The 24834-nt window shown below is 34.9% G+C and overlaps 1 protein-coding gene across 1 annotated transcript; it reads right to left on the bottom strand.

Annotated features, from left to right (window-relative positions):
• Positions 1-5226: 5226 nt before the first annotated feature.
• SPI (BEACH-DOMAIN HOMOLOG A1) lies at positions 5227-24098 on the bottom strand. Its single transcript, XM_028079675.2, has 19 exons — positions 23232-24098; positions 22017-22086; positions 21825-21910; positions 20775-20910; positions 20633-20689; positions 20179-20358; positions 19734-19925; positions 19534-19599; positions 18288-18402; positions 16970-18138; positions 16075-16774; positions 15902-16004; positions 14693-15804; positions 12944-14594; positions 9728-12781; positions 8709-9017; positions 8041-8347; positions 7792-7938; positions 5227-7011 (listed from the first exon to the last, which is right to left on the bottom strand). Exons 1-19 carry the CDS (start codon positions 23414-23416, stop codon positions 5833-5835), a joined length of 10818 nt encoding a protein of 3605 aa, XP_027935476.1. The 5' UTR covers positions 23417-24098; the 3' UTR covers positions 5227-5832.
• Between the last annotated feature and the right edge of the window lie 736 nt (positions 24099-24834).

Raw genomic sequence — 24834 nt, forward strand, 5'->3', positions numbered from 1 at the left:
TAAAATACAAAATCAAACATAATAAATAATAAATAATAAAAAGATTTATCAAGATATTTTTTATTTTTTCTTTAATTGTGTCTTTAGTTTGTCACAAATTATTCTCATCTCCCATTTTCATCTGTTTTCTTTTGTTTTTGAAGAGAAAAATATCTATTATTTTTGCTCTCATTTATCATTTTTTCTCTTCCATTCTTGAATAAAAAAAGAAGAAGGTAATTCTTATTTGTCTCACTTGATAGTGAAATATTAGTTTAATAATTTATTTCATGAGCCTCTTGTATATTAATTTTTTATTTTATAAACATAAAAGAAAAAGTATTGTATTGTGTGTTTTATAACTGGATTTTAATTATGGTTTGATTATCATCGAATTTTCTTTTAATAGCGTAAACACAGGCGCTATCGCATATGTGTATGCATTTTTTAAATATGCATAATATTATAATATTGTAATGTTATTAAGTTAATATATAAACTAAAATTATATTTATTAAAAATAAAGTGAAATATATCAGACTGATGAAAGAATAACCATTGATAAATAAATAAGAAGAGAAGAAGCAAAGATAACCGATTTTATAAAAAACTTGTAAAAGTAATGGTCATTTTTTAAAATTTTAATAAATTATTATATTTAAAGGTTAAAATTGATATTTTGAAATATGAACACAAAAAGGAGAATCTTTTATATATATATATATATATATATATATATATATATTTCTTAGTTAGTTATAAAATTACTTTTTATATTAATATTATTCTTTGGTTAAAGTGCAACTAGACTTCTGCATTTGGTTGTCTAAAAAATGGAGACATTTAGACGTGGAAATAATAGACCTATTATTGTTTTTCACATCACATAACCATGACTATACCGACTTAAAAACCTTATAGGGTAATAGTTCCATATTTTTTAAAATCTTTATTTTTTGTCTAGTAAAATTTCGAAATAGAATTATAAAATTAAATGAAATAAATTATAATAGAAAAGTAGTAGACTTTTTTTTTTCAAATTGTATTTATTTTTCTTTTTTTATCCTTTATCAAAATATAAGAAATGTTAATTTTTTAATCTATAGGCATTTTTATAGAAAAAGTTCATGAAAAATTGTAGTGATGTTCTGTACTTATAATGTAATAGAAACATTTAAATTGTATAAAGATATCAAAGAAATAAAAAATAAGTTAAGAAACATACAAAATTAATAGGAAATAAAATTTTAAATACTTACATTTTTTCTCTTTATTTTATGTTTTTACAAGTAGTAATCTATTGGTTATATCTTTTTTCAATTTATATTTTTATATTATATATGTAGAATATATATATATATATATATATATATATATATATATATATATATATATATATATATATATATATATATATATATATAATGGATTGAATACTCAAGTCAAAACTATCTAATATTAATTACAAAACATATTATACATTTTAATTTTAAAAGATTAAATATGTTTTTAGTGCCTTAACTTTCATACATTGGATTTAGTCTTTGTCTCAAACTTTAAATCATTTTCATCTAATGAATGAATGTAGCCTTTGTGACCAAACGGTGTTAAAGATTTGCTGATGTTGCAAATAGTGTTGTCACTTGTGTCTTCACGTGTTGACGTGGACACACATGTGTCAACACATGAATACACATGTGGCAACGTCGTTTATCAAGTCGACAAATCCTTAAACGTCTTTTGGTGATGATAATTATAGGGTTAAATCTGTTTTTGGTGATTCAATTTTTAGTGAAAATTGGAATTAGGCTCTTTTGGAAACTTTGAATCAATTTAGTTCCTCAACTTTGTAAATGCGTGGATTTAGTCCTTTTAACAAAATTTTATTAAGTTTATTTGACGTTTCAAACACATTTCATTATATTATTGTAGTTTGTTTACACTGTTTGACACATGTTCACTTCAATGTTAGTTGAGAAACACGTTTAAAATGTCAAATAAATTAAAAAAAATTGATTTAAAGGACTAAATCCACGCATTTCTAAAGATAAGAGACTAAATTAGTTCAAAGTTTTCAAGAGGGACTAATTTCAATTTTCACTACAAGTTGAAGGACCAAAACCATATTTAACCCATAATTATACATTCATTCATGTTAAAGTTTGGGACATAAACAAAATCCAATTTCCCATTATAGTTTAGAGACTAAAGTCATATTTAATCCAAATAATAATATACATGTGGGTGCAAACTTTACCGTAACAAACTAATTTTGTGAAGTTAAATTAGATTTAAATTCTAATTTATTTAGAGAAACATATGTCAAAATCTAGGGAAGATCTTGATTATACACCACCTTGAAATATGGGATACCAATATTAGTGTGATAGAAAGTATTGTACCAATATTTTTTCAAAGGAAGTAATTTTGCCTACTTTTTTGGATTTTAAAAGGTAAAACACCCAAGCCACATATCCAAAACATTTGTTCTTTATTTTAGATTGGCTATTAGATTAACTATCGTGAGGAATGGGATCTCCGAACCCGCTCTACTAAAAAAGTTTGCAACCAAGGGACATGCCGAACACCTACCTTTCCAACTAAGTCCAACGCGAGGACCCTTTAATTGACGTTGCATTCCGTCGTCAGCATACTACTGATAGATTTAGGGAGTTCCATTCAATTTGAACAAATGCTACCAAATTGGCTAGTAAAAACTTTATCTTTGTATGAGATGTATTGTAGAGTGAATCAATTGTCGCATGAGGTAAGTCAAATGAATTAAGTCATAATTAAATTGTGGTGTTTATTATGCTACACTCTTAAAAAAAAGTTGGGTCTTGACCAATTATAGTTACTGACCTAGTATCATATTTGGTCAAGAATAGATAGCAACTCAAGTAAACTTGATGGTATAAGGAATAGTAGTCTTGGTTATTGCAAAGTAAAACAATTTTGAAAATACTCTAGCATACTTATACATTCCTTGCTCATAAAATTGTGCAATAATTTAAGCCAACATTTTAGTACATCCAACATGACCAAATGGTACTTGTGGAACTCATGAAAGAGTTGTTAGATTAATGTAGGATCATTATGAATCACTAGTCTCCACTTTTAATACAATAGGTTATAACATCCATAATAATGTAGAGTAAAATGCGACTTAGATAAACATAATTCAAGGACGAATGTAGTTTAAAGTCAACAGCTACAATACATTGGTTCTCAACCTATGCACAATTTGAAAATAAGGTTAACACCATGTCAAATAAAAGGTTTTGGACATGGTTCAACATCAACCTTTTCCTTGCCAGGCTTATACTAAATGATAAAATTCTAGATGGTACCTTATTTAGCTAGTTTTATTGACTTGCCAAGCTTCTCAAGCTCTTTTGACCAATTTTGATGACAAATTGATGACCAGATACATTATGTTTGAACTTAAATTTTCTAATTTATTTTGATTGCTTGTGTAGTCTTAATAACAATTTATTAGGAAAAAAATAGGCCATGGTTGTTTATTTTAACTCAAAATTGCCCCTATATATTCTATTATGAAGCATTTATCTCCAAGGTAAAGGTTGGAAAATAAAATATAGTAAACTTAACACAAGAGCCTAAATAATAAATTTTTTTAGTTGTTCAAATGTTGCAACAACCTTGGAGTCTAAATTGAAATTGTCCCTTTTTAGTAAGTTGGTCAATGGCAAAGTTATAAACATATAAATTTTAATAAAATTTATATAGTGGTTAGTTAGGACAAGAAAATCTCTCAAATTGAGGTTGTTGTTTTGCTATACAAGGATTTGATGAATTCAACCCTATCAGTCATTTTGCCTTGAAGATCGAAGATCTGGATGTTAAGAAAGTGTAAATTTATATTTTTGTTTAGAGTATATCTTTGTTAAGTTTCTCTTTTGTAGTTTAATTTAATAAATAACTTTAGAAAGCTACTTGAAATTGTTTTAGATCTTAATTTGGTAACAAGAAATTTTAATTTATTCAAAAGATGTTTTTAATATGTTAAAACGTTCGTAATTGTTTGACATAGAACATTTTAATCGATTATATGTTCATTTTAATAAATTAAGGTTACTTAGAACCATGGTCATTTTTGAAAAAACTTTTTAATTTATAAAAACCATTTTTTAATGATTAACCTTTTCTATGGTTTCAAAAGTTTTAAACTATTTTATTTTAATTTGTTAAAACATAATTTCAATCCATTAATTTCACGATTACGTGAAGTTAATAGATAATATGAAACTTTAATATATTATAACAGAAAGATTAAAATCTATATAACTATCTCATTATGACTTCTTTTAGAACAAGTTTTTGAGCAAAATTTTTCAGAAATCTTCTTACTTTTGAGAGAGTTATACTTGAGAACAAACAAGTTTCTTGAAGCAATCTTAATGAGATTTTGAAGATCATACTACTGTCAAAGAAGAAGCTTAGCCTTCGCTCACCTGAAATTGTGTTTATCACTTGTTGTAATCATTGATTAGGAGATATTGTTCTATGTATTGTTTCTTTGATGATGTTTTGTTATTTTTGGATGGTGTTTCTAGTTATAGCTTAGTAATAGGGTGTTATTGGTGTCAATAACTCGTCTTGTAGAGTGCAAGATTTGTGTTCTTGTGTTTGTAAACATTGTTGTATAGTACAAACTTGGCTGGTATGGTTAGACAATTGAATGTATCTTTGAAAGAGTGAACCGGCATAAAATTGATTGTGCAATTTCTCTTTTGCCTTCTCTGCTAAATTAAAATTTGTTGAACACATTATCGTTCTTTTTTTATCTTTCTTGTTTTGGGCTTTACCAATCCTAAGATCACATCAAAGCACTCTAAGACAAGTGGTATTGCAACAAGGGATGAATCTCCTTTTTTTTGTTTTCTACCAGGAGGGTCAGGTAAGAGTCTCATAATATCATCCTCTTTCATTTGTAACGTAGTCTATTTTTCCTCAATTTTGTGCTTCATCAATTCATCGATAACAGCTTCAATTGTTTCAAACCATTTTAAATCATTTGTATTTCTAGCTTCCATAAGCTCCAAGATCCTTTTGACATTAGTAAAGAGAGTTCCTTTCGTGCATGTATTGTCACCTGTGAAAGCACTAATTTATAATGTTTATATATATAAGCATAAGAACAAAATTGTTCAAGAGCCAATTTTATGAAAAGTGAGTCAACAAGCAAATAATTAAATGGGAGGAATATTCAGAAAAAAAAAAATGTACAAATGAAAGGCAATGACCTTAGTTTCCTCGTTTTCTTTCAGGGGCTCAATAAAAGAAATCCCCAATGATGATATCATGGAAAAAGAATTCCTGAGAAAGGATTGCACACAACCCACAATCACACCCTCAAATTGGGCCTATAATTGCAATCACAATTCATTTCTCGACTAGCCGTTTACTATACAACTTAATTACACACTAGAATCACATATTTACATAAAAGAAAAAAGCGTAGACCTCTCTGGCAAAATCAAAAATATTCTCCGCCAGTCATCCAAAATACAAGACCGCGGGCAACATTTGCTTTCTCCTCTTCCACCTACAATCCATCTTTCTTCACAGATGCATCACCCACCAAGTGAATACATTGTACTCTTACACGAATTATGTTCTAGCTCTCTATACCCTGTGTTCTTATCTTTTTCCTTTTACAACCTTGTTAGCTCTTTCAATCTGGCCAGCATTGTTTTGCAATTCTCTCAAATTATGAACACGAATCCATCTTTCCACAATTGAGATCCACTAAGAAGCCAACGTTAGGATTCAACAATTAAAGGCTGGCCAAAAGCTGAAGTCGGCAGAACGAACCACCATTTACCAGTTTCACCCCCGATTTAATGAACCTCGTAGACTGTCTTCAGGCAACGTCCAGGAAAGCAAATGACCACCTGAATCCCCGCTCAATAACTGTTTTAGGTCAGTCGTGAGATGGAGGGCTGTAACAGGATGCTTATGGAACTTTAGTACTTTGCGCAAAATCAACTTGTATTCCGGTTCTTTTCCACCAAGATTTAACACTCCCGCCCCTCCAAAACCTGATTTGCTAAGGGAGCTATCTGGGTTGGAGCAGTGAACCATCTGCCACACCTTCACAGCTCCACTCTGATGACCTGTAGCATACCACTTTGTGTCCAACCAATCAGAAAATGTACTGCTTGTCACAGAAAGAATAGAATCAGATGGCAGTTGTGAAGTTTTTATCAGTGCCAGGCAATCCCCATTTATACTCCAAACAGCCAGAAGAATACCAGCTGCTGTGACAATCTCTCCAGTCAAGTCATTCACAAAGATTGCTGAAATTGGTGCTGGAAATTCTGGGAGCTGCCGTACAAATGACATGGAGCTTAGATCCCATATAATAACTGTGCAATCATCTGATCCGCTCACAATAAGCATGTAAGGCTGGCTAACTTGGAGGCATGTAATTTTGGCTGTGTGACCACAAAGTGCCTTCTCCAACTTCAAGCGTCGAAGTGAACGGGACCCAAACTTGCTCACTCTCCATACGTTAACCAGTCCGTCATCAGCACCAGTAACCAGAATTTGACCATCATGACTAGCACTAACACACTGAATTTGATTACCTCCATGTAAATTTTCATGTGTTGAAAGAAGCTTATCTTGTTCATAGCTCATAAATCTCAAGCTACGATCAGGAAAACCCCAAGCAACATATTTGGTATATGTTCTTGGTTTAAGTACATTATTGGTTCCAGCTATAAGAATTTTATCATGAAGAGTGACGATTTGTGTGATAGGGGAAGAGCTTTTGCGAATCTCATGTGCACCAAGATGACCGGAATATTTAAGGGGATGGGGAAGAAGTTTTCTGTCAGTACGTCTTTTCACATGGGGCTTGAGGAACAATTGTTTAGGGGTCTGCCCAAAATGGTTAATTTGGGCTAAAATGGATGCTTTCATGGCGGGATCTGTAACAGAGTCTATGTCCACACTTCCTTCATATGTATAATGATAGAACACATTAACTGCTTCCTCGGCAGCCTGCCATAGTAAAAACAAATTATATTATGTCTCTATAGCACATTTATTGAGAACATTTTTATTGACCCAATCATCAAGAGATGTCAGGTCTCAGTTTAACCATTGTAAATCTACGTCAAAAGGCACATAATGAAATTTCCAAAAGTTTTGGAGAAGGATAGTAATCTATTAAAAAGTAATAAAAACATTGGTGATCACAATAAAATCCTTGCTATCAAATCAAGTGTAAATGCATAATATTGCACAAATTAAATGCCGGTAATTAAGGTAACTCCATCTAATAGAGGCAAATAGGACTTGGAATTATACAGAAAGTAGTGAAGTGCTAGAAATAAAAGCATTGTTTTCCCATACATTTCATAACGAAACAAAATATAAGACATCTTTCGGGAGTCCATAATGGGCATGCCCTAAAACTACTCAGATGATACTGTCATTTATTACTTTTCTTGTACGGTAGTAGTCAGATAGTTTAGAAGGTCTTTCACAGCTGACTTCTCTAACTAACCTAGAGTTTGAGTTTGATAACAGCTTTTACAAGCTGTTGATTATATTCTTAGTAATATATAAACCTATTGTAACTCAGAAACACTTGAGCAATGAATTCATTTTTCACCGAACAGAGAAACTTCTCTTAAACTTTAATACATGTGAACGATTAAAGAAACTGACATTAGATTGTAGAACTAAGCCTTTAACAATGTAATAACACAATTTAAAAATTACAAGAACAAACATTAGTCATAGAGGATATACGGCAAAACAAGACACGACACCCACCTTCCCTCTTTGCTTATATCCAAAAATGAGGTCCATCCAGTGATGCAAATTTTCTGAGACATAATCCGATTCAAGAGCTTCCCTATGCTTACTGATGAATTCTCGAGTGCTACCTTTGGCCCATGGAGGAAGGATAACATCCCCAACCTGAAAAAACACCATAATAATTAAATTTACTAGTCAGTTCACTTGCATTTTTTATTCTTGGAGAATTTAGAAATAGCAAAGTATATATTCATAATACTAAACCTTCTCGCCAGACTGCTTCTCTCCCAAGTCAAGATTGAACCGATTCTCCAAGAACTCAGGCATGTAGAAAAATTCTGGAATCAATTCCTTCACATCAGATGTGTTTCCCTTCCCAGCAGCACTTAGCCAAGTGTCCCTTATGCTATTGAAAAGGCGATCAGCATGGTCAAACTGACCACCCTGAAGTTTTTGATTCTCTGTACTAAATGGTGGCAAGCGGAGAAGATAGAATAGGACAATTCCAGCACTAGAATAATGAGATCCATAGTGAAATTTTGGGACCTCCGGATCATCCCAGCTCTCGTATCTAAAAAAACAGTGATGAAGCTAATGGGCGTCAGAAGGAGAAAAAACTGATCTCTGTGATCATGTTCCACGGTCACAATTATCTTTGTACAATTTAATTATTATTATAATATCTTACTTTAGGGGTAAGTCTATCAACTATAAACAAATTTCTTGCAAAAACAAATAATGTCTTGCATATCCTTCCTGGTATTATAGTTCTAGAGTAAGCCCTATATTTCTAGTTCTTTTTCCGCGTGCTCTTGAAATCCCATAAAATATTTAGCAAAAATCCTCAGGCAATGGATGACTACAACACAACATACATAATCAAAGAAAATTTGCACATACGACAAAATCATAGATCACTAAAAGAGACCAACCTTTTTCTAAACTCATCTTCACCTTCGGGTGTCTGGCAACCCATTGGTTTATCAAGCCTGCGAAATGTTTTCGGATTGGACAAATCAAGATTTTCACTCTCATAATCTGCAAGTACCCATGGAAAAACTGGATATTGGGTAAGATCACTATATCCACGTCCCGCCAAGGTGTTTAGATGCATGAGGTACTGAAAATTACTAATTTCACCATTTTGCCACCTTTTAGAAAATGATTTTGCCATTATCTTGAAAAGACGGCCACCCTCGCTGCTTTCTTGTTTTGATGATCCTGAAATAGTTGTGTCCAACCTGATATACAAGCATTCAAATTACATTAAAAAATATATGAAACAGGTTAAGACATGCATCCACACACCTAAAAATGTACTATGAGGACCAAATTAGAAAACAAAAGCAAAGCTACAATATATGGTTCAATACTCCTTCCGTCTCTAGATATAAGGCATTGATAACTACTCCACACTTCTTAATAAAGTTGGCTAATTTAATAACAATAAATTTATCTTTCATTATGATATTTTTGCAAACTACCCTTAAAAAATTAATCTATGTAGGTAGATAGTAATAGTAGTGGAGTTTTATGTTTTAAAACTGAAATTTTCAATTCTCAAATCTTTGAGAAAGAAACAATTCATAGCATTTATTATTTATTAACTAAAATAATCAAGGGTATTTTGGTCAAAAAAAAAATAATGCAATGGACAATTCTAGAAGAGTCTTATAAAAAGGGGATTCAGCAAATTTCAAAACAATGTCTTATAATTATGGACAAAGAGTATTAGACAACTTAAAAGAAAAGCACCAGAATGATGGCATATTTTAAATCCTTGGTTTTTTTTATACTACAAACTCATCAATATCATAGCATAAATGCTACGATAAAAAAACTAGTAATAATTTCCAAAGATACGCTACTTGCAATTTGCTAATACGTTATGAAAAACATATAAAAGATCCCGTACCAAGCAGATTATTAAAGACAAGGACATAATTCTTACATGCTATTCCGAGGAAGATTTAAGGCAACTAGATTTTTAAAAACTTCTTCTCTCTCTTTTTTGTGGAAAACCAAGAGATCATTACAACCATCCATGCTAAATATTTCAATAGCAACAGGACGAAGTTGGTAATCACGTTTCAAAATCTCATGAACACTGTCAAACTTCCACATGCGCCAAGGATGAGGTAAGTTTCCACCGGTATGTACTTTCTCCTTACCCCATGCACCACCACTATACGCCCATGCTCTTCCCCCAACCAATGATTTAACTGGTGTGTTCCATGACGAAGTTGATTTGGATTGAAAATCCGCACTGCCAGTAACATCTTTCTTGACACCCAAAGCCTGATCAATAACTGAGAGCTCATCTTCATATTCCTTCTCACAAAAGCAACCAGAATCATCAATATAAAAGTTTTCAATCACATACAAACAGAATTCACCTATCAGGAAAATGCCATCATGTTTGTCAAGACCCATAACCCGTTCACAGTTGTATTTAAATCGGATTTTCTCAAAAGGTTCCAAAAAAGGTCTGATCAAGTATTCACCATTGTCGTGCAGTTCTTTATCAGATTTATCATCGACAATCTTAACATCATCAATTCTCATTGAAGAGGATTGCCTTGGAGAACCCATCTCAGATCTTCCGTGTGTGCTTCCTTCAATTGGGACAGATATTGCACTAGATTTAGCACCATGCTCAAGTGCAGAATGGAGGCTTGCTTCATTTATGCTGCTTGCTTTGTCATCATTCCACTCATTCTTACCATAAACACCATCTTTGACACTATCTAACTTATCAAAGAAAGGCTCATCAAACTGCTCACTGTCAGAACCATTCTGCTTGCTATCATCAGTCAGAAGTTGAAAATAAGGTTTTGAGTCTGATGCATCAGGACCATTTTCAATTTTTCCTCTAGAAAATTCTGCTTTCTCTAACTCAAACTGTCCCTCAAGAATATTCTGTATGGTATCAATTTTCAGTTTGCAGCATTCAAGTTTTTTCCTCATTCGATATGGACCTTCAATGGGACAAAGCTGCCATTCTGGCTCTTCTGTGAAAAAGGATTTACTTAATGGGAAAATACCACGTTCATGCACAAGTTGCTGTAGATGGCACTGCCACTCACTCTCTGCATGTAGAATCCATCCATACTTATCTTGCCTAACAACTCTCAACTCAGTGGACATTGCATCACGAACTAAATCCAGTGCATATCTTCTCTCATTTACCTGCTCCCAGTGCCTTAAATCCAATTTTGCAGCTTCTCGAGACTTCCTTGCCATTTCTTTCTTACGACGTCCTTCCATGCCTTTGATTCTCACTCCTGGAAACTTTGCTGATCCTGCAATATACTGCACCCACATAATTCCAGCACACTGCTCTAATACCTTATTTACAACCTGTTCAATATTTTGATACCACTCAAAAAACTCAGATAAACTTCTAGTCAATAATTTATCAAAACCACCATGGAGAACATCAAGTTGCTGCCCTTGATTAGGTCTAGAAACAAGCAAGTCTTCTAACGCGGCTCTCCTATGTACCAGAAGATACTTGAACACATCAATGGAAATATTTTGTACAATTTGTCTTTTATCACGAAGAAGAGATATCAGATTCACACATAAACAGCAATTAAGATCTGTATCAGTGTTGCTGGGACAGAATATAATTCTTCTATGAGCATCCAATAATTGTAAGACTGTACTAATGTCAATTCCTGATTCATCTTGAGAGGAAGTAGAGAACAATCTCTTTTTTGGTTCATTAAGCAAACCCAACCGCAGAAGAAGATCATCTTCCCCTATATTGACTAAGAATGATGGGAGAAAGCAATATAATATCATTCGATTAGTGTTCTTAAGAATTGAATGGATATAAGCCTCTAATTGCTTACTTCCTCTTGATATTGATAAGAGCCTCTTTCCACTAGGAGCAGCTTCTTCAATTCTACCATCTTTGTTTGCCAATTGCAGCATTGATAATAAGAACTCAAGAGTTTTCAGTACCGCTGAAGGCTGAGGGAAAGCACCCATGTATACCCGGTCCACAATCATTGAGCACAAAGCATCCAAATTTGAGGACCAGCGAATCTTATCCAATTTTTTCTCATCTTCTTCATCATCACGTAACAGTCGCCTTTCAAGGAAGTTTATAAACCTACTAAGGCATAGACCTTGGAAAACTAACACAGACTCACCATCAACATGTAAATGAACACTTTCCAGGATGCTCTCTATGAGCTGCGATGCTTTGATCTGTTCCGTCACAAAATCAGAAAGCACTTCTGCTATGAAATCCAACACAGCAGTAGCTCCAGCAGAACATGGACCACCGCCATATCCAGAATCATCTGTGTCCAAAAGCAGCCTTGAGGTAATAACAAAGTGAGCATTCACAGATGTCCCTTGAGAACTAGACTTTTGATTTGGAGATAAATCAAACTCCGTAGCAGACATGGCAGAGTCAAAAGAAGGAGTGGCAGTCAAGGGAGACTTAGCTTCATTATGGCTTCCACTTCCCAGCCAAGATGTCAATGCAACAACTGGTGCTGAAGAAGGTGTATGGGGAACTTTTGAACTGGACTTTTCCGATAATACGGGAGAATCCAGCGCAGCAAAGGAGACCGAACTCTGGGAATCTGGTGGTTGGAGTATGTCCAAATTTCCCTTCATGCTGTGAAAGCTGAATTCGTGGGCACTGGAAGCAACAGAACCTTGATCAGCATTGTCAGCATCCAAGCTCTGAACAGTTTGTATGTCTTCACGGACAGATTTATTTGACTCCAGCTCAGAGACAGTAATATTATTCGGTGATTTCTCACCAGCCATAGAGTTTGGTGGTGCAGTCATATCATCAGAACTTGAACTTACCAGTCCTTGAGGAAAACTTCCAAGACTGATGGAGGTTTTCATAGACTGGTCCTGATCCAGAGGCAAACTAGAAAATGTATTTTGGGAACTGCATGTATCATCACCGTCATTTAATGTTTTCTCTTCTGTCACTGCCGACAGTTCTTTGGCCATTTTAACAGCATGTGCAGCCCTGCAAAAGCAAAAAGGTTTAGTTCAACAACAAGGACTTAATTCAATTAAGATGATCATCAGGTTAAGTAGTCAACATATGATTAAAGAGGAAACAAAAGAATTAGAGAATACAAATAAATTCTATAAAAATAAAGGATATAGAGGTCATCTCATAACAAACCTCACACAAGAAAAATACAGATCTATGCAGCTTTCAAGAAATTCTGCACGTCTACAAACAGCAGTAAAGGGGGGACACATTTTAGCCAGATCAACCATAAATCTTAGAACGGCAGTTGCAGCAGCAGGGGCTGATGCCTCTCCACCCATAAGGCGAGCAGCATATGTCTTGTGCATCAGAGCTTCCCCCTGAAGCTCACCAGCCATGTCTGAATTTCCCTCTACAAGTTCAGCCACAAGGCTTGCACCAACCTGGGAAAGATTACCAGTTTGGTGGGCAAGCATTGCTTGCATGCTTACTCTATCAAAAGTTGTTTTTGCCATGGCAATTACAGAATCCAACAACTCTATAAACTTCAGTTCTGTTAAACTTCCATCATTTGGCATAAGGGCATGAAAGTCCAGCATTCGGACCTCTGGTAACCTTGGGTAAACTGGTTTGCCAAATATCAAACAAAATAAAATATAGTAGATGTCTGGGGAATCATAGAAACTGGGAAGCACCCGAACTAAACCTTGATAACCTCCACCTGTGCGAAATTTAATTGCAAATGTTGGAGAGGAAGTAAGACACACACCAAGTAGAGTCATGACCCATCTCATACTAGTGGGATGAACTGCTTCATCAAGAAAATACGTAATTAACTTAGAGGAAACAAGTTTATGCCACAGCTCAAGCAACTCTTCTGATCTAATAGTGACTTGTAGATCAATAAACATCTCTAGTAACATATTTCTGACAATTACATGTTTACCCATTGATTCTCTCATTATTGGACGCTGTGAAACCAACCCTGGGGGATCAAATGTCATTATCACAAATTTAACCACATTTTCAAGCTCAGAAGATAGAAAGCCATCCTCCAAAATGACCCCAAGCAGTACAACCAATTTTTCAAGGACGGGAACTTCAACATCACCCCTTTGCAATGTCACTAGTAAATGTTGAACAAGGTTAATTCGCCGCAAAATTGTAAGATTGTGATTTCTGTACCAATGCATGGACACTAAATTTTCAAGAAATCCAAGTAATGCAATTTGGATTGAAACTGAGGCAGTTACCCACAATGTCCAATCTAATAAAACATGTTCAACCATGTCTGCATTTGACAAGACAATGCAATTTGAAGTTTCAGCAGCAACATCAGTATTTTCAAGCTCTGAAATGTGACTGAATGAATCTTTTTGTGCAGAAAAATCATCCATGTCCCCAGGAGATCCAACTGAAGAATTCTCATCCGGAAACTTTGACAAAAAATTATCCTCAAGACCAGTTTCCAGCAGAGATGAAGAAGGAGACAGAGTAGTCTGAATAGTCTCCAACTTTTTTGGTTCAGAAAAAGAAGCTTCACATGCAGCAATTTGAAAGAAGATCTCAAGAGATTGCATGTCAAACAATGACATTTTACGACGCAGAAAAAGGGCAAGTAGATGGTAGCCCCTATAAGTTTGCATGTCCTTAAGATTCTGAGGATTTTGATGAAGTGCACATGCAAGGAGAGTTAGTGCCATATGCAGCATATCCCTAGTTTCTGCTGCTTCAACAAGAGCAAGAACAAGTTCCATCCCACCAATAGGGCAGATTGTCTCTCCAATCACACCTTGCTTACAGATATAACTATCTCCACCGAGACGTCCAAAACGTGGAATACCTGCAATCCCCAAAATTAAAATAAAACTGAGATTGAAGAAAGAAATCAAACAAGAGAAAGAAACATAATTTCTAACTTTTCTAAATTTATTTACACACCTCCAATTGGAGAGGCAGCAGCAGACATGGGATCTACCAGATTAAGCATTGAAAAGCTACCCGATGATCGAATGAATTCCGTGGTAGTTCCATCAAATGCAAAAATGAGTTTCTTTCCAGAAAGCTGTAAAGAAAGGTTTCCAAGTCTCTCCAAATCCCAGACAATTCCACTCCCATCTGCTTTTAAGTCTCCCTGCTTGCTTGTAGAATCCAGTCTCTGACCATTAGCAGCCAAAGTCAAATCAGTATCTAAAGAATCTAATATGGCCATACTACCACCACCACAGGCCTGATTAGGTACAAATTGTAGAAGATCTGTGTCCTGGAATAGTCCCCTGTATCCTCTACCAAGTATGTACATAAAACAAATACATCCTGGGGTAAGCACTTCCTCAAAAAGATAGCAAGAGCGCAGTTTCCATGTCAAGTCACTGACTCTAGCATTTCCAACTGATGTCCCAATAGTGACCTGCAATTGTTTACCAGGTGGAGATGGTGAATATCCTAATTTCCCAGTGTGTCTTAACTTTCCATTCAGATAAACATATGCAAAACTAGCTTGAAACAGCCCAGCAAGAGCATTTGGTTTGCTGTGAATGACTGCAAGGTGATGCCACCTTCCCTCTTCAAGTTCCAAACCAGAAAATGATAAGAAAGAAGAGTTGCTGGTTGCAAGGGTAAGAACACCATCCTCCTGGAGATATAATTCTGCATAGGTTGCAGTATCATTGTTAGTAGCACCAACAGAAAAAATTCTTAAGATATGTCGCTCATGCAATCCACTTGAACCAGAGCGCTTCTTGGAAGAGGCAGATTTTGAAATGTCAGTGTCTTTTGATTGTGATTTTAAAAAATTACGAAACTGGAACCAACAAACAAATGAATATCCAGCAGCTGGAGGCCATGATCTTTCACCCAAGGAAACATGAATGGCAGCGTGCCCAATCTTGCTCATATCCATCTCCACAAATGGTGCCAGGGAAATATTTTCTGAGGCCATGTCTTCCATCAGAATTAACTTTTCCATCATTTCAACAATAAAATGACCTGAATTTTTCATCCTCATTTGCAGAACATATCTAATGAGCATACGAAGTTCAGATGCAGATAGCCTAATCAAAAGAAACATGTTTTTATTCAAATATAAGTACAGTAGTAGATTAAAATGCCATAATTTTAGCACAACGGCAGTAAGCATACTCTCCGTACCTGTAAGAACCAAGGACTTCCACAATTTTCAATGCATAAGTGAGCAAAGAAGACGAACCCGAAAGAAAAGGTTGGACTGTGTCCAGCAAAAGTTCCACACAGCCTAAAATATAACCAAAATATCAAGTGAGCATTAAAGAATAACAAATAACAACAAACAATATAGTACACACCTGAAGACGTGAGGCTTTCCTGATTGAAGGGACCAGCATGGGCCAAATTTTCAATCAGGTCTAAGAGTTTTAACTGCACCATAGGAGTAAGCAGCAATAATGAACGAATCAGAACTCTAACAGCACTAGCATTGTATACCCGCTCTTTCTCAGGATTAATTGGGCCTGATGGAGTCAATAAAAGATTATGAGACGACTCATTCTCAATTGCATTTGATTTTGTTAAACCCTCTGATGCTAAGAAAGGAGGAATAACAATTTCTAGGGCGAGTTCCAACATCAACTGGATGACTTGTTTTTCATGTTCCACGCACAATAAGCCAGACTCACTAAGAAGATCAAAGAAAGTTTGTGATGATATAGTTGTGTGCAACTTCATTCTATTAACAGCATTGTCAGATACTCCAGCAGTTACAACACGCAACAAATACGTAAACACCTTAATGTAAACATTCAATGAAGATGGATCTGTGTCCCCTCCATCGCTTTGGAACCCATGTAGAGTTGTGAGTAAAAGGGAAAAACCAGTGGCATCACCAAAAACCTTCTGAGCAGAATTATTAACTCCCAGGATCCGCCATAGTGCTCCCATAGTGTCACACTTTGCATCAAGGGAAAGCCGGTATTGGGATCCTAAGGCACTGGTAACCATTCCACTTTTCAAAATTTCAATCAACGTGCCTAATTCATCAGGATGAGCCTGGCAAAAGTTACAATCAGAGTCATCATGATGATTTAAAGTGAAACAACACCTAAGTAATTTTGTACGCAGATGCATCCGCACACATTCAAGAATTACTGTATTGTGATTAACAACACTTATTATGAGCCAGTAACTGCACAAATCCACTCCAAATTTAGAGAATAGAATTTATTTTAGAGAACATGAACAAACCTGAGAGGTATCTTCAATTATAAGACATGACAATATCCTAAGGACCCCTGAACGATGTACATCAGACACCAGAAAAGGTAATATCACAGTCACACCACCAGATGAGCGGAATGAAGCTTGATTAGCCTCTGCTTTCTTCAATAAAGACACCATGCAGTCCCAGGCAATAGCAATTGTACCCTCTACATCAAAAATAGGAAACTTGCCAGAACCAGATTCCATAAGCTTGGGTGAGGTAATAATGCCATCCTTATTGTCCATATGTTTCTTGAAATTGTTTGAGCTATTTTTCCTCTCCAGCTGATGTGAGTTAACAGTCTGTTGATCAGGAGCCAAAATCTTGTGTTGCTTCAGATCATCTAACATAACTTCCAAAACACCAACTTCTCGCAAAACTTTCTTGTATTGTTGGTCAAAAGATAAGAGTTTTACAAAGAAAGAAAGAATTGTCTGCTTCAGCTCTGAGGTTATTGGTTGCTGCAACAAACAGCAAAGTGAAAGTAGCTCTTGCTCGGGAACACAATTTACTACAGTCACAGCATACTCCAGAATTTTCAAGATTATCTCTTGCAAATGAGAAGGAAAACCGGCCATATTTAGTATTAAAAGTGGAACAGTTCGTAATTGCTGACACAAGCTATAGTTCTCTATGTGGCCTGAAAATAATTTAAAAAGTCTATTTAATACTTCAGCCTGCAACTTCCAGGTATTAGCTTTGAGGAGAATGTCCTGTAACATCTGGACTGCTTCAAGGTCTTTAATTTTATCATTTTCCTTCTCCCAAAGTTCATCACCAAGCCAATCAGAAGATAAGGTACGACTTTTGCTGTGACCACCACCCCTGTTCTGAGTAGATTTAGAACTCTTGCCTACATTAGCACGTGGAGACTCATTTGGTCCGGTTTGAGCTAGACTAACAAGGACATCTAACAACCTAGACAATGTGGGCGAAAGATATTGACTGGAAGACTGTTCTTGTTCATTGAAATTTTGTTCTCTACTATTTTGGGATCCATCTAAAGCAATATTTTGCTCATCAAATGTATCTGAATGAGCAGATTGAAATCCCTGATTCTTTGTCATGTTGGACAGAGTTAGAGCAAATTGAACTAGGAATTGATATCCATGGGCATTATGTATATCCTCTCGAAGTCTGACATTAGCAGCCTCTGCAGAACCAATATAACAAATCAGAAATACACAACATTTCCTTTAAAAGTTAACTATAGAAAAGTATATTTAACCACATTTTAGCCAATGATATTGTTATGCGTATATGAACATTATCCACTGCTCTTCTGATAAAATTAAAAATTACCAGATCTATATGACAACTCTACACACTTGAGTAACAAATCAACAATGCCTACTGCATATGCAGCATCTCCACAATCAGGGTCAAAATCTTTCACAGCCAATAAAAGAACTTTTATCTGCATGGAGGACAAATAATCACAGGATTAATTTCAAAAACATATAATGAATCCTACGAACAATATGGATCAACATTAGTGCAATATTCTACAAAAATGTAACTGCACCAAAGCCACATGCACTAACTTCATAATTATAAGTGAGTTAAGGCATCATCCAACAGAGTCAGGGGACACAAACTTTCAAATTTAAAACAATAAGACATGATTTTTTAAGAAGTTTATTTATTTTACTTAGATGTGACTTGAGCACACCAGAACTATCAGTTCAATCACAACAATTTCATGAACTATATGACACTTTCAGAACCATATTTTGTTTCTACAAGTTCTAAACTGGTCAGTTACATATTTCACAGCAAATGCAGAACTAAGTCAATGTAAGTAGACTGATGCCCTTGTCATTTTCTATGAATAATCAAACTGATCAAGAAACCAAATCAACTATTCAAGAACAGTATTGACTGTTACTATAAATCCAACTACTTAAATTTGTTCCTAGTTTCTCCCCCCGTTCTAAATTATTAGCACCCCTGCCTCATGTCTATAATTTTTTTTCCTCGTCCGTCCCTTAAGCTTTGCAAGGAAGAGCCTGACATGACCTTACAGATTTTTTTGCAATTGATAACAAATCTGAATTTCTACTACAAAACACATTTTTCTCAAACCCACAACATATTTTGCAATTATGTAATTAGTACAAAGCATCATGTGATATAATGTTTTGTAAAGAGTAGAACATCTGATAGCAAGACCAGTTTTGCAACAGACCAGTTTGCTCCTCATTTTACATGAGATTGCAAGAGACCAAAAGGAGATCCTTTTGTCACAATAAATCTTAAAACTAACACCAACCCACCCCTTCATCAATTACTAAAAGCAAAATAACAACAACAACAACAACAATAGTAATAATAAATAATTTAAGCTTCTACTCTTGGAAACATAACATAATGATGTATCATTGCAAACTACCCCACAGATGTTGTTGAACATTGACATATGCCATCAAAGTGATAAAAATGAACAAAAACTGCATGGTAATAATATATAAAAAAGAAATATAATATCAGTTCTGAGGCAACTTCTTTGACAATAAAAGTGTTTAGTTTTCAAAGATAGATGACATACCAAATGATGCTTGCGGATGTACTTAGCCGTGCTTCCATAGTCATTTACCAAAAGAAGACTAAGTATCTAGAATTGCAAAAACATAAGTATTCAATATTCAACCATCAGAATAACATTATCAGTTCAAACTATTCATCATATGCAATATTTACATCAATTCCAATACTAACTTGACCGCAGACAAATGTGCCACAGTTTACCTGCATAGCATGTCGGTGAAGTTGTATGCTGTGCAATGGAACAAGTCCTTCCTTATAGCGAGAGAAAACAATCAGAGATCCCTTGGCAACCATTTGAAAAAGCAGCTGAAGTGAATCATCCTCTATCAAACTCTGTGCCGCTGATGGATGGCTTGCTAGAGCTTTCATGATATGCACTACACTTCCTTCCACCTGCATAAGCAAAATAGTTTAAAATGCAAACTAAGAAAATGCACAAAAGTGATTTTACAATATCCCAACTAGTTACTCATAACCAAGTTATTTTTTATAGTTTATGCTTTCAGGCTAAGGAAATATAGAGTTTACAAAACCACAACTAGACTAAATAGGGTGAACTCTTTAAAAATAAATGGTTTGCCCTACAATCATGTGTTAAAAATAAAAATGCATATTCAAGGCAAGTAGATCATGCAGAGAACAGAACCTCAAGCCGGCGGTTTTTCCCAACTTCACCATCATAATCATTTTGTAATATGAGGTTTTCTTCATGATCGATAGCACTATTTGACCTTTGAATGGTTGCATCAGGATCGAGAAGGGCATTCAGAGCTTGAATGAGACAGCAAAATATTCCAGAGTCAAGTAGAGATTGCTTGTCAATGGGCTACAAAAAAAGTATATACATAAAAACTTCTGCTTAAAGCTCAAGAAAATCTAGGAATATACGGTTACACAAACACAACGGGTCCCAGTAACACCAACCACCAGATTACCCCACTAAGCAACAAACCTAACACAATCATCTGTATTAATTACACAAATATTTCCATCCAAGCAAACAAAAACGCAGTTGCATATTTTCCTGTAAATAAATTAACATGTATTCTATATCTCCTAATAAAAACTGACTTGCCAAAAAAACTTTCCCAGAAGCATACCCCAGAGACAAGGATTTCCACTGAAGTTAATAAATTTGCCCCTGGACTGATTCCATCCTGCATGGAAAGGAATCTCTGTAAATTTAAAAAGCAAATAGAAAAGGATGAAAAAAAAAGGTATGCAGAAATGACTAAGAGAAACCTTTGTGACTTCTGAGAAAAACTTTAAAACTTGAACAGCACTCAAAGATCTTGTTTTACTGCTGATTTTTAACTTCTCTATATCTGTCACAAATGCTCTTCCCACAACAAATGAGAATATATGGGTTTCAACTAACCTGTTTACCATCAACATTACAAAAGCCAGTTAATAAACTCCAATCATCAAGATGAATAATACATTTTAACATTTCTAAGAAGATGCAATCTATATTTTTCAAAATCTTCAGAATGAAAATGGTAAGATATAAACCAACTCCCAAGGTCATTTAATAACAATGGTATCTAGACACATATTCATGGCAGAAGTTGTTAAGACTGTGGGAAAGGGCACTTTGTTAAAACAGTTAGGATATTGATCAGTTAGTTAAGGGGCTAATGAATTAAATAAATAGGAGGATGTAAGGAGAAAGGATTAATGCTCGTTTGTATCATTTGTAAATAGAGCATTAGCTCTTTGTGAAGGGGAAACCCTTAGAGGAGAGATTGCCCTTCTATTCATTTTTCTTTTAACCCTACAATATACAAAATCTTTCTTTTCTTTCTCATTCCTAATTTGCTGGTTTGCAACAGAATGAGACAAATTTTCACCTTCAACCGAAAAACAACATCAATAGTTTTAAAATATCTTGTAATCGTCTGAACCACAAGGTGCATCCACTAGATATTTAAATTTCACTTGATCACCAAGAACACTTCCACTTTAAGCCCACTTAAGTTACAAAAAACTTAGATATCACTGTTTTCGCCCTCATCAATGACTTCATTCCAAAGCACTAGAACATAATAAATAGCTAAGCACATGAGTAGCGCTACTGCACCATAAATAACCAAAGCAAATACATGCAAAAGAATGTTGCAACTTCCAACTGACAATGCAAAGTAGGTTTAGGCTCATCATTCTACAAATCCAATAACTCTATTACTTGAGGACAAAACATTTCCTACTACCACCTAATCAAAACGATGATGCTCATAGAGATTGAGTTATGGGTAGCAGTGCAATAAAGCTAAGGAAAAAGTGTTTCATTACATTGTAACTAACTGAGCTACATTAGCATGCTGCTTCACTAATCTACAAAAGGCATCTATGCTCAAATTCAAGGCCGCTTCTTTTTCCTGCAAGGAAATGAGAAAGCATAATCAACTCCTGCCTTATCATCATCAACTACAACATGTCAAATTTGCATGAGACTGTCAAAATAAAATAAGCATTGACAAAAACCTTCTCAGAGCTGGAAGATCGAAACTCTTCCCAGAATCTCTTGAAGTCCAATTCCAGTTCATGTTTGTCCCTGATTTAAAGATATAAAAGGTCAAAATATCATCTAACATCTTAATGAGAGTGTGTCATAATAAAAAACAGTCCATGAAAATCATTTCTAACCAATCATGAAACATTAGAATTTGAAATTTGGTGCGTTAAATAAAAGTATTTTAATATACAGTACAATTAATGCACTAATTCACAGAACCATGATATAATCTAATGCAGGAAATGTGCTGAAATATGTCAATGCTGCAATGTGGCAACAAAATCATGCATCAACTAACATGCTCAATGGATGTGTGAAACTAAGAACTGACATGTTTTCATCATTTTAAACAATTAGCTAGTCTTCAGTCTTGCAATCAATAAACATGAATGTTTTGGCAGCCACAAATAACTAAATAAGCATAAAAGCAAACACACCCAAAAATTCAAACTCCCATTTCGTAATTAAGGTACCCATGATGCTGAAATGACCTATCAAGCAGTTAAGCTCCAATAACTAACAAATAAACCACATGCACCAGTACAAAACTGGAACGTTAGCAGTGAAAAAAAGTCAACAAAATGGAGCTAGTTGCAGACTCCCACAAAGGGAAATAGATTTAGTAACCATGCGGACAAGTTAAAACTTATCATAAAAAACGGCAATCAATGTGCAACAAAAAATACAACTATCACATGTAAATCCACTGCAAATTCTACAAGGAAATTGATAAGATACGGAAAACACACAATTTTGAGCACCATACTTCAAGAACCAAGCTTTTCCCTGCCCAGCACTGTCCCTTTCATATACCGAAAACTGACCTCAGGACAATCCTTAGCTCCTTACAACTTAGCATCGACAACTCACACAAACAGCACTTCAAAAAAAAAATAGCAGCAAACAGAAAGTAATAGGATCTTACAACTGCACCTAACTCTAAGCTACGCGTTAACCATAATCTATTCCATCCTTCCACAGTTGAAAAGACACAAACTACAAGCACCTCTCTCTACCTTCTATTGTATCGTTTAATCTCTGTTCACGAGCAAATCAAAGCCAATGCAACACTCAAATCATCCCACTCTAACAACAATTTTTCATTCTTCAAACTTCACCATATAACTAAGAGCAGCATAAACCCAAAAGAGAAAATTAAAAAAAAAAGGTATAAATATAAGGACCTGGAAGGGGACGAAGAAAAGGATTGCGAAGCTGAAAAGACATTGTTGTCGCGGGAAGAAGAAGAGGAGGGAGGAGAAGCAGAAAGAGCAGCAGAGGATGGCGATTGAGTGAGGCCAACCTTCTCTTTGAAGTCCTTAAGCAATGTTACCCATTTCATCGTTTTCCCTTTCGATCCTCGAAACATATAAACACCTCTATCATCCGATGACCATTCACCAGATCCACCAACTACCTATTTCCCTCCGAAAAGGGAAAAAACAAAACACCATTCAAACCAATCACCCAAACCAAACAATCTGCGATTCCAGCAGCAGCAAATGCGCCCCCTCCGTGCCGATCAAAAATGGCAGCAAGATCTACCAGATTGCGATTCCCAGGTTCTGCTTTCCGATTTCTGAATTCAGTTCTTCTCCTCCTATCCTTTTCCTAATCTTTTTTTTTTTTACTTTTTTTTAACTCGCTTCGATCAATCTATTTTTTCTAACTTTTCGGAAAATGTTTGGGTTGTTCGCAGCCCTAGAAAGCAGGGGGAGGTAACGAAAGATGAACAAAATATGAGTAGTGTTGTTCGGGAAGAGAAAGAAAAATAAATGCCAGTTACTAAGTTTCTTCAAAACAGAAATATTAAAATAAAAAAATTTAAAAAATGAAAATTTTGGAAATCTTTCGGACGGCCACTCGCACCGCGTTGCATCAACAAATCACGTTTCTCTCTCTTCTTCTTTCTTCTATTGCTAATATATAATCAAGTCTATCTCTCGAGTTTGAGTTTTCGCGCACACCCCTCCACCACGTCAGCGTCAGCGTGGGGTCCACGAATGGGAAGGCTCCACGTGGAATCCCGTGATTGAAGGCCAATACGTGAAACCCTCGTCCCTCCCACTCTCTTCTTCTTCATCTTCTTCTTCCTGCGCTCTGCTATGCTTAACACCCTTCGATTCAATTTCACCTTGCCACATATCATACATGTTGTAATTAATTAATTTATTTCTTTATTTATTATTAAATCAATTTTTTTCATTTTATTTAAGTGTTTAATTGACATATATAATAATATTTTTGCATTTCTTAATGACAAAGCCTAGGTTTCTTAGCGTTGGAGAAATGGCAATAGAGTTGTTGCTCAATTTCATTTTTACTTTTTCACCTTACCAACCAAATCTAACACTCTTACATTGTATGTGCCATTTGGATGTACCACGAAATTTAAGTTCTTTAACACGCTATACTTTCGTTATTTATTTATTCATTTATGAAAGGTGTTGTATATATTTAAACTTTCGATGCAGGTCACACAAAATTTAATCTTTTTTGCTAAGGAAGGGGTATTAGATCAAATTAAAAACAATGTATTTATCTGATATCCCTCGATTATGTAAAGGATTTTTTTATAAATACTTTTTAAGTCATTAATTTAAAACAATAACATACACGTCGATGAGATCACCTGATTGAACAGTAGGTTTGCAAATGTTATACTGTGTTGGGTGGGAGATCTGTTTTTTTCTTTTCAAATAATTTTTTAAATATAAAATTAAAAAAAATCAATCATGAAATCATAAAATTATTTTTAATTTTAGTTCAGGTATAATTATATGATTT

This window comes from Vigna unguiculata, chromosome 7 (assembly GCF_037176805.1).
Source record: "Vigna unguiculata cultivar grain cowpea cultivar isolate G323 ecotype 2 chromosome 7, ASM3717680v1, whole genome shotgun sequence".
NCBI lineage: Eukaryota > Viridiplantae > Streptophyta > Magnoliopsida > Fabales > Fabaceae > Vigna > Vigna unguiculata.

Coding starts and splice junctions, on each gene's coding strand:
- SPI (XM_028079675.2), bottom strand. CDS start 23,416: ATGTTTCGAGGATCGAAAGGGAAAACGATGAAATGGGTAACATTGCTT. Junction 16,005..16,074: donor GGAAAGCCTCACGTCTTCAG/GTGTGTACTATA, acceptor GTTATATTTTAG/GCTGTGTGGAACTTTTGCTG. Junction 12,782..12,943: donor CTGTATTTTTCTTGTGTGAG/GTTTGTTATGAG, acceptor TTGCTTTTGCAG/GGCTGCACATGCTGTTAAAA.